This window comes from Macadamia integrifolia, chromosome 7 (assembly GCF_013358625.1).
Source record: "Macadamia integrifolia cultivar HAES 741 chromosome 7, SCU_Mint_v3, whole genome shotgun sequence".
In the NCBI taxonomy this organism is placed as follows: Eukaryota; Viridiplantae; Streptophyta; class Magnoliopsida; order Proteales; family Proteaceae; genus Macadamia; species Macadamia integrifolia.
The window spans coordinates 21779297-21790746 of record NC_056563.1 but is presented as its reverse complement, the minus strand read 5'-3'; the positions used below and the strand labels follow the sequence as shown (position 1 = coordinate 21790746).

Here is an 11450-nt window from a genome sequence, read left to right as displayed (position 1 = left end):
TTTGTTTAGAGATTATTGTGGTATTAAGACCAACATCAATTATGAAGTTGAATATACTTTATTGTTACTATATGTACTTCTCTCCTTTCCTTGAAATTCATGCACCACAACCCCTCAAATTAAAAGAATTAATAGAAGAATAAATTATAAAGTACTTTATTTTCATTTCACAATTTATTTTTCCCATTATTGTTTATGAATGCCAAAATACCCGAATGATGAACTCAACCCCAAATTCATGCACCACAACCCCTCAAATTAAAAGAATTAATAGAAGAATAAATTATAAAGTACTTTATTTTCATTTCACAATTTATTTTTCCCATTATTGTTTATGAATGCCAAAATACCCGAATGATGAACTCAACCCCAAATTCATGCACCACAACCCCTCAAATTAAAAGAATTAATAGAAGAATAAATTATAAAGTACTTTATTTTCATTTCACAATTTATTTTTCCCATTATTGTTTATGAATGCCAAAATACCCGAATGATGAACTCAACCCCACTTAATAAATAGGCTTTGGGTCCAAATTTTAATATTGTGTTTATCATGGCTATTACTAGGCATTTAATTCTCATGCAATTGTTAAGGAATGTATAAATTAGGACAAAAGATTTGCACACCACCAACTAAAACTTGAAATTGCACACGGGCATCCTTTGTAAGACTTAGATTATTGTAGCAACCTCTCCTATAAAATGTATTATATATCTCTCTTTTATTTTAGAATTCTTATAATATCTTCCTCTAATGCTCGAAATTGCACACTAGCAACAGGGGAACCCTCTCCTGTGTGAGAGAGAGAGAGAGAGAGAGAGAGAGAGAGTTAATGGATAAACCCCATGATGTACGGTGGCTAGGAGAGGGTATTTTTTTTTTGGTAAACAGGGTATTTTACACATTTTTGACAACAATTTTGGGTTGTTGTAGGAGGGAGTGTTATATGTGATTAAATTGTATGACATGTTTTGAGAAAGCTTTTCTGAAAATGAAACTTGTCATCCTACTTTCAGATTTTTCCCACCCGAAATGGATACCTACATTAAGACTTAATTCCTACATCATTAATGTGTCTCAAACCTGTAAGCACGAGAATCCCAAACTACCGAAAATAAACTCTTATTTTGATCTAATTCTTAATCGTTTGAATTTTATGCCATTTAGCTTATTTATCATTATTATATGTTATAGATGTTGTAACCCTGCAGTCACTGAGAGGGGGTTGAATCAGTGAGTCAAATTTCGATCCTCAAAAACCTGTCCGATGTCTGGTCAAGAAAAACCTAATACACCTGTCCCTATTTACACACAGTTGTATACACACTCAGTCTCTCATAGACACTTCCAAGTGTACACATCTATTTCATATTCCACGCACTTCAATATGAAATACAAACAACAAGCACCCACAACACAAGGTTTTTATGAGGTTCGGCAATTTACCTATATCCTCGGATTAGTGCCTGTAAAAGCTTCGTACCTACTCAATACACTACTTTTGACTGTACCTACAATCGGGAGCATCCACACTCAATTTTCTTAAGCCGAAGCTGAGATGACACTTGCAGTGCCGGTACAATGTGTAGCACCTACTACACGGAATCACCCACTTCCAATGCTTAGCACCCATTAAGCACTTAATAAATAATACAATTAATTGGGCTTATATCAATACTCTACAGTCAAGCTCTGCCTAACATATACATCCACAACTAGCTAGCATGTTTACAGTTCATCTACAACTAATCTAGCATGTATACATTCATCCAAAAGTAATCCTAACATACATACATATATATAATGTAAATCAAAGGTTAGAAAATCTCACAACCGATTGCTTGGGATGACTGAAAACATGTACTGACAAGTTTGATGCTCACACATTCTCTCTCCTTGGCTTCTTGCTCTTCAAAGCAAACACATCCTTACTTTCTTCTCTTCCTCCTTGGCTTTGAGTTAATGTATCATTGACACACCTCAACCACCTCTTTTACCTCCTTTAATGGCCTAAGAACATTTATCATTAAGTATTCATGTTCATTCAATGATCAATATAGAGGGGGAAGCTTCTTTTGCCAGAATCATAGCCTTCCTTCACTCAAAACTCATTTTTCTTGCTACCATGGTGTAGGTCTTGAAAAAATGAAGAAGTAGCAACTTGGTTCACCGAAATCTGAGTTAAAATGAGGGAGATATGACGTAGGCGTGGCCTGAAATGGAATCTTCGTAGGAGTAGCGTAGGCTACACCGGTGGCACGCGCAACAACGGTGTAGATCTGGTAGTAGATCTCATCAAAAGGCATCTCTTAATATGAATCATTCGATTAAACCAATGGACAATAGATCTAAACCATAGGATATGAATCTCTCAAAGTCAAAGATGACGTCAGAGTGACAAAGGCGCTGACATTGTCAGACGTGTTGTCGACTTACCATTGGCCAAGTCAGGACAGATTCCAGATCTATGTCGGCTTAACCCATAATGGAGAACATTTAAAGACCATTAGATCTGATCTATAAGATTTAGTTGATCCAGATCTAAGGGATTGGAATCTAAGCTTCGGTGATGATGCACATGTGACACACACTAGTCAATGCAATATGGTGTAGCGCCAGACCATCATATCTAATACACTCAACCAATGAGAAGTCTCGGGTAAGCATCTTCAACGGAAGCTCTTGCACGAAACGTCATATCTGAATCTGACCGACGTGGCTCAATCTGAACCGTGTATTAAGGATCATTCTGATTCTCTTATATACACATAAGCCCCTGCCTTCATATTTCCAGTGCTTAACACCCCTTATCAACTAAGACCTTCAAAATCTCAAAATTACACAAAAGCCCCTGAAATTTCAAAATAAAAATTTGGAAAATCCACCCAACACCGAGAGCATATCTATTGATTTTCTGGTTTGATTTTTCGAATGGACTTCACGGAAACATATGTAACTTTTTCATACGATATCCGATCGAGATGAAATGAAGTGTGTTGAAACCGCGACTTGACGCTCTACAAGTTTCTAGGAGACCCAATCATCTAACTCAACCATATAAAAGATCAAAATGCCCCTAGATATTTCCAATGATGCATATTCCTCATACAGAATTAAAACACGATGAAATCAGAACTGTTGGAAAGATTGAATTTTTGTTGTGTCATTACATGGAGAACACTTCTTTTAAAAAATTTATCTTCAATGCCGAAAATACCTTTGACTGCCACAAATATTGTAACTTCTTCATACGGTATCAGAATGCGATGAAATTAGATGTAATCGACTAGGTAAATTACAATATATCATTTTCATGAAGAAACGATCTTCCAAAAATATCATTTTCACTACCGAAAATGCACTTGAGCATAAAATAGACCAATTTTACCAGTTTTGACCCAGAAACCCGCGCCACCTACTGAGGATGTATCAAACCACCCATGCATACCATATGGCTATATTATCTCATTGGTGACATTGGACACTGTCATGTCATCATTTCCATCTATGTCACTCAAACTGGCTACGTCATCATTATCACGTGGCCGGGTTGCCAACAAGGACAACCATAAAACAACAATAGATTTGTTGTAAGTTTCATATGCTGATTTGTCATGATTTTTTAACTAAATATTATCTTTTTTTTTTGTTGACAATGAGTATCCAGGCCTTCGGCTTGACTAGTCCTGCGGGCCCATACTGACCCCACAACTGCATGGACTGAGTCATACCGGGGTTAAATGAGAACCATTCAACTTTCACTGAAAGTAGTGAAAAGCACTAAACACCCCCGTGTGAGTGGCCCAAGGTGTACCTAGTGGGAGTCGAACTTAGGACGTTCGAGTTTACGGCTCGTATCAAGTTTGTTGCACCCCAACTGCACTACCCCTTGGGTTAACTAAATATTGCCTCTTAGGGTTTCTCTTAGTATATTTTCATTGTATGAAATATGCCTTTTTGTTTCTTTATCAAAATTTTGTAGAAGATATATATGGTCATATGGCCATATGTAAAATGTTTCTTTGGGGTGATTAATATAGAATTTTAATTTTAATTAATATTCTATTAAAAAATATATATGGTGATTTGCCTGATAATACAATTCCCATGCAAGAAAGATACTACTTTTATACATAAATGTTCTTTTCCTAAATTAACAGTGCCTTAATATGTTTTTGTGTAACTTTTGGCAGCAGAGTGGTGAACTAAGAATTTGCAACATTTTTTTAATTGCCTTAGCTTGTGGGGTAAAAAGGATTTTCAAAATGTTGACAATCATTTAATGCAGTATTTTCTATCATATAAAATTTTAATGTGTATTTATGTGAAATGACATGATTTGCCTTTATTGAAAAAAAAAATGTTATTTTAGAAGGATAAAACATGAGGTTATAAGATTCACAGTTCCAGAAGTTTAGTCTTAGTGTCATGATCTTGGATGAAAAATTCTCTATTCATCCTGGTGTGATTCATTTAAAAATTTTTTTTTTTAATTTAATTTTTTTTTTTTAAATGAGTACCCTCCCAAGCTCAATGTAACAAGAAATGTTATTTCTTTTGGGGGGAGGGGAATAAGAAATGCCAAGTTACTGGTACACAATACATAAGAGAAGAAAAACATGTTTTTATTATATTAACTATGATTATAGGAATTAAATTCACATTTTTGCGAAAAACCTATGAATTACAAGTTCCCAACATCAGATTAAGGAACTGAATTCCTTATACATAACAATAATAGTAGTAGTAGTAATACTAATAAAACAAAATTAAGAAACCCCAATTAAAAAGGTTGAGGTGACGACGCCCTTTGATCTTCTAGGCATGACTTCCGTCACTGTTCCCCGCTTGCGCTTGTGCTTGTGCTTGTGCTTGGGCTTGTGCTTGGGCTGATGCTGATCCTTGGTCATTTGAGTGAGGTCCATTATCTGAAAAGAAACCTCTAAAGAAGACACAAATTTAACCAATATATATGGAGTCAGTTCCATCTAAGTTAATTACAAGTGGAATACTAAACTATAAAATAACTGAGAGATTAAATAGAGACAACGACAAGAAAAAACTGAAAGATGAAAAAATCCACAAGTTAAGAGTAAATAATGTTCAAATAATTCGTGATCTAATACCCTATGAATGATAGAATCTCATGTGAATGAATCACCATGTGGGGAGAAGATCAAGACTTAAAAAAGAGAAAAAAGAGAGATAACTGACCCGAGCCATGAAGACCAGGTTTTCCCTGCTTCATGAGCGGCGGTTGATGCTTTGTCCACCACATCTACGGCAACATTGCCCGCAGCTTTGGTGGCCTCGTCAAGGTGCTGCCTTGTTTCGTCAAATGGAACTTGTGCGTAAACCGAGTTGAGCAACAATAAGGACACCAATGCCAAAACAAGAGCACAAGCCACTAACTTTGCCATCTTTATTTGAGAAATAAACAAGAAACTGATCTCTCTCTCTCTCACTGTATGTGGACTTCTGTTTATTTGTTTTATTTATTTCTTTCTTGTGCTATGGAAGGGAGAGGAGAGGGGTTTATTTATACTGTGTGAGTGGTTTGGGGTGGCGAATTAAGAGGATCTCTCTCTTTCAATTTCAAAACCTAAAAATGGGTTTGGAGAAATGTTCAAAACCCCAAGAAGCTTCAAAAGGCTTTGAACCATTCAGGATAGGGTAAGGAAAAACTTGGCCATATGATCAGCTCTCGATCCACAAAAAAATTGAGACATGGTTGATGGGGTCAGAACCTCTCTATCCAACCAACTCAACCGCTTATGTGGCAGAATATCATGGCAATTGAGAGTGTATTGACATGTGTGGGTTGATGCATAGCGGCCCAACCCTGTTGGGCTTAGCCTAGTCTAGCTCGGCTGTGATTGATCTTGATTGAATCCGATTGGATCGGATTGACCTTGATTGACTAGCTTTCATTTGAGTTTCCTTTCTCCGTTTTTCGTGGAAAAAGTCCATGCAACCGATTGTGGGTTTGTAGAGCTTCCTTGGACAAGCGTGAATAACTGTAGAAAGTGATGGTGTTGTAGAAGATAATCTCTTTGGGAGAAAACTAGTTCTCTTTTGTTATTTGGTGGAGGATTGCCTCCATTTTATTGAACATTTTGGTGCATCTAAGCTAAGATGATGAGAACTTAATAAGAGGAGCTTGTAATATAAAGGTTTCAGAGGGGAATATTTTTTTTGTTGCTACCCAGGTAGTAGTCAAATAGCTGCAACCCCTAGCTGGCAGCCAAAGAAATAGAACAATTCACTTCACTCTGGGGTTCCCAAATTCACTTCATCACTCTTTGGATGCCATAGTGGTTGCAGCTAAATTTCATTCATTTTAAAGAGCTGCCAGTGTTAGGGTTTCAAAATAACTGGAGAACCTATTTTGGACCTTTCTTTAGATGAAGAAAAGAGGAGAGTTATCATCTTCACCTTCTCCATCCCTCCCTCTAGCTCCAGTCCCAGACATTAGCAGATTGACTAGCTGAACTATTGGATTGGTCAGCGTCGGCCGGATCAGGTTGATATCAGTCTTATCAATCCCTGATCCTGACCGATCTGATCTCAATACACAAATAAGGCCAGTGGTAAAAATACAATAAAAAATTATTTTTATTAAAAAAATTAAGGAAAAATTACATGATTACCCATTTTTGGGTTTCCCTTTACAAAATTACCCACAAAAAGTTTTGGTAACACAAATACCCAAAATTAGGTTTGAGTTTACAAAACTATCCATCCAAAGTTTTAGCTAACAAAAATAGCCAAAATCAGGTTTGGGTTTACAAAACTACCCAAAATAGTGATTCTTCATATTCCACATATAATCATGTATTTTTTTATGACTAAAACTTTGAGTGGGTAGTATTGTAAACTCAAACTCAATTTTAGGTATTTTTGTTAACTTAAACTTTAAGTGGGTAATTTTGTAAAGGAAAACCTAATTTTGGGTATTTTTGTTAACTAAAACTTTTGATGGGTAATTTTTTTAAGAGAAACCCAGAAGTGGGTAATCATGTAATTTTTTCAAAAATTAAAATAAATCTGTCTAATAGAGTTCGATCTAAGCCGATCCAGATTGGTATCAATCTTGACAGATCCCAAGTTTTAGAACTTTGTCTCAGACTGATGACCCCAGCTCTATGATTTGCATTCCAAACCCCGCATTTGACATGGACAAAGCCTACTGGGCCAAAAGATAAAGTCTTATTATAATCGGGCATAATCCAATATTTTGTATCAGCCCAAGACCGGCCCTACTTCAGCCCTAGAAATCCAATACCAAACTTCAAAGCCCAGGCCTGGCTCAGGGTGGGCTTGGGCTTGCCGAGCCAAACTTGCACCCCTTACCGCTGAGTGTCCGAGGAGTTTGCCACCGTCACAGAGAGAGAGAGAGAGAGAGAGAGAGAGAGAGAGAGAGAGAGAGAGAGAGAGTCTTTGATGGGTCGAGTTCTCAATCCTGGAAGCTCTAAATTTCTTGACTTCTTATACTAATAATATTTTGTTTTAAAAGCTCTATGGTTCTCTAGGAATAGATTGATCATATATATACAGTATCGAGGAATACAATTTTTCTTCATTTCTTATCCTAGTGATATTTTGTTTAAGAATTTCTATTGTTCTCTACCAATAGATTTATCATCAACATCAGATTTAACTATAGTTAGCAAAAACTCATTTAAAACTTGATTTTCGTTTTGCTATCCTTTTAAATGCATTTTTCCATTTATTTTTGTAAGATATTGGAAACAATGGCAAACAATTAGTATTTCTGTTAAAAAATGCGTTTCAAACACATTCTTTTTTTTTTTTTAGGTTGTTTTAGGTATTATACTTGTTAAACACAATGGCTACATAATTGACCATCTCTCTCTCTCTCTCGAACACTAATCGACTTGATTCTTTTGCCATTGTGAAGCTGACTCGAATGATTACATTTCTTATTATATTAACTCAAATACAATGCATGAACCCTGAGAATTGAGCTATAAACTAATATATCTATTGAAAAGTGTTTCTGAAGTGATAACTCACAAGTCACAACTCAACTGAATATGCATGCATCACTCCAAGATTGTGTTGACAATAATGAATAATAATATAGTCAAGCCATATTGCTCCACGAGATTTTCGGACTTTTTTTTTCTCTATGGTGTATGCATTAATGTTGGATGATGCTGATATTCATATAATAATAATTTCATATTTATATGTTTATAATGATTTTTTTTTTAATCTACATTCTACACATTAAAACCCTTTTTTTTAGTACTGTTTGAAGTTTTTACCATTTAAAACTCGTACTGTCTATTTTTATTATTTTTTCATTCTTATTTTTGCTAAATATGATCTTAACTAATGTTTATTTCATAGTCAAATACAAAAATCTTTTTACATGTTTGGTGCCAAAATTTTGAGTGTATGTTGATGCCACATTTTTGCATTCCTCCTAAGGACTAGGTAGGCTCCACAGCACTAGCGTCAAGCCATTTGTGATAGCAGTTGTCCCCATAATGATAATATTAATAATTTTATTTTCTAACAAAGAAGGACTTTATTTCTCATCAAATCCATGGTTGGAAATCTAATTTTTTATTCGAATGAGTTGAGTCAATAATTGGTGAAACATGGTCAAGAGTCATGCAGATTTATTCAATATAAAAAAGAGAAACAGAATTCTGCCCATTTGCACATCCAAATACATGGGAAAGTGGAGGCACAGACAAGGGCAAGGGCATCTTTTCATAGCCCATCCCCACTTCCCCATGTGTGGGTGTGGGGAACACGGATGGATATAGTTCTTTATCTTCACAAAAATTAGGGATGAAGAATGCAAACCGGTCATGTTCCTTATGCCCTCCAATGAGGAGCACACATTGATATCCACCAGAGAGCACATAGGGGGGCAAGGGTCATTTCTTGGGACCCTTTCAGAGGGCACAGGGAACAAGACCAGTCAGCATTCTTTTTCCCAATAAATAGAAAAAAAAAGAACCATATGGACTCTGTGCCAAGAAACTTAGAAGGGCAAAATGACCACCCTATGGCACATAAAAGATAAAAATCCCGCAATTATTAATGCTTCCACGTGCGATTCCATTGATCCCTACGTTGTCCTCTAGCTCCCCAAAAAATATTAAACTTTTTATAGATTTATACAAGTCACGAGCATATTTAGAAAATCAATTTTTTATTTGACTCAACTTTCTCAAAATCTGGCGACTCAGACAAATCAAACCTAATAAGTGGAAGTCACTAAAGAAAAAAAAAGAATCAAAACCGGTGTTGGACAAGTTTCATACTCATCACAAGCCAATCGAGGCCTCAACCTCCATGGGCATGGCCTAATACGTGCCCAATCGGTGCCTCTAGAGTCTAGAAACATAGCTACGCACCTGATTGAAAGAACTTCTTAAAGCAGAGATGGAAGACGTAGAGAAGTGCAACCCTAACATCAACCTCTGACTTGCTTTAATGCTATTATAACCTTTTCTCTAATCTTAAATTTTGTCACATTGAAACCTCATTGGAATTTAAATTTTGAGGGTACTTATAGTCCATGTACATCATCCTTGACTCGTTCGATAAGTTTTAGTATCAAAGCATTACATCAAATAGGATATTTACATATCCATTTGGATCAAGATTTAAATGATTTATGAAAAATGTCTAGAACATGGGGAAATTGAGTTTGGCCATGAACTTTGAGAGTCCGGATCATGTTCTTGTTTGAGAATTATTCTCGTACGATGCCTGATCAATACATGAAATCCACTCAATCACTATCTTCTTACAACATGCTTTCACATTGAGTGGATTTCAAATGTGGAACACATACCGTACAAGAATGGTTTTCGTACAAAGACTTGACCTAAACTCGAATTTTGGTGTATGGGTAGTCAATTGTTGGTCTCTTTCTCTTCAACTGCAAGATTGGTCACCTCAAACCCTCTACTAATGTGATCACTGAAATTACAAAGAAGAAAATCCACTGAGTGGAGGAGGAGCATATTGTCCATATGAACCACAAAATTAAACCTATATACAATCCAAAGTCTTTTTCTTATATTTTTTTATTTTTTGGGGGTATATAATAACAGCTAAAGTTGGACTAAAGAACACTACTTGTATGTACAACCATTGCACTAGGGGTGTCAACCAGTCGGGCTGGGCCGGTCTCAGTCGGGCCTAATCAAGCTTGACCACTTGGAAGCCTTACACCGTGAATGCCCGTTTAAGTAAACGGGTCTAGCTTTGGGGAAAATGGTACGGTTAATAATCAGGTCGGTTGGTCTCGGGCTTTAATCGGGTTACTATAAATGGGCCTTAATTGGGCCTTAACCTGGCTATAGACCTATTTAACTTTAAACGGGCTTTAAATGGATCCTTTTTAAAATTAGTCTCTTAAATGTGCTTGAAGAAGAATACTAAGAAAGTGAGGCAAAGATGTGCATAGCAAAGAAAAAGATCCCATAGTTAAATTGAATTAAGCCAAAGATGCGCAAAGTAACTAAATTACTAAAATACTCGATCTTTAACCCACGAAACTCAAATAAATTAAACTATGCCTACATAACTCAAGTTTATTAAGTTCAAATCAATTAAACTATGTATAAAAAAAAATGAATATTCATAGAACAATTACCACCATCTCAATTGTACATATCACATAACCTTATGACTAAATACAAATAGTATTAAAAAAAAAAAAAAATACAAATAATATTAAACGGGTCAAGCTAGGTTGGGCTTAAAGGAGTCGGTTCAAACCGGGCTTGTAAATGTGTCGAACCGATCAGACGCCCGTCGGGCTCAAGCCCGACACATTTATTAATCAAGCCGGTCTAAGTCGGATCATAAACGTATCAGACTAGATCGAACCTATCGATACAGGCTTGGAATTGACACCCCTACATTGCACTAATGTATACATGAAATGGGAGGTTGCGTAGTATTTTCACACATACCAATTTTTATGCAAAGGCACAACAAGCAAGTGAGTAGCATACTTTATCCTTTTTCCTTAATAATAATAGTAATTCACAAGGAAGGCAAAAGATGCTTTAAAGTACCAAACTCGAGGTACGTGCATTTAATAATGATATTAATTCCTTCGTACTGCATTTTCAGCAGCAAGGTGTTAAGAAATCAGTTCCTAACATTAAACAAGGAATCAATTACAACCAAAATAGGTTTATCATTATAAAACTAAAAGAGAGCACTAAGGTTGAGGCGATCGACGTCCCCTCAAATTAACATCAGTTGCAGAAGTGAAGACCCTTATGCAACCCTCTTGGGCTCTCTAGACAGGGCTGGGAGCTTCAGCTTTCGCTGCTTTGGGGGTCTCTTCTGGTGCTGATACTGGTATTGCTGCTGTTGGACTATGAGCATGAGTATGTGCATGAGCGTGAGCATGAGAGTGATCATGAGCATGAGCATGACC

At 36.2% G+C, this 11450-nt stretch overlaps 1 protein-coding gene across 1 annotated transcript; it reads right to left on the bottom strand.

Annotated features, from left to right (window-relative positions):
• Positions 1-4608: 4608 nt before the first annotated feature.
• On the bottom strand, positions 4609-5532 carry LOC122085164. The gene is made up of 2 exons (XM_042653622.1): positions 5219-5532; positions 4609-4946 (listed from the first exon to the last, which is right to left on the bottom strand). Exons 1-2 carry the CDS (start codon positions 5422-5424, stop codon positions 4823-4825), a joined length of 330 nt encoding a protein of 109 aa, XP_042509556.1. The 5' UTR covers positions 5425-5532; the 3' UTR covers positions 4609-4822.
• Between the last annotated feature and the right edge of the window lie 5918 nt (positions 5533-11450).

Excerpts from the sequence above, each read along its gene's own strand:
- LOC122085164 (XM_042653622.1), bottom strand. The coding sequence starts at position 5,424 with ATGGCAAAGTTAGTGGCTTGTGCTCTTGTTTTGGCATTGGTGTCCTTA. Across the intron at positions 4,947-5,218 it reads ACCTGGTCTTCATGGCTCGG|AGGTTTCTTTTCAGATAATG; the intron begins GTCAGTTATCTC and ends TGTCTTCTTTAG.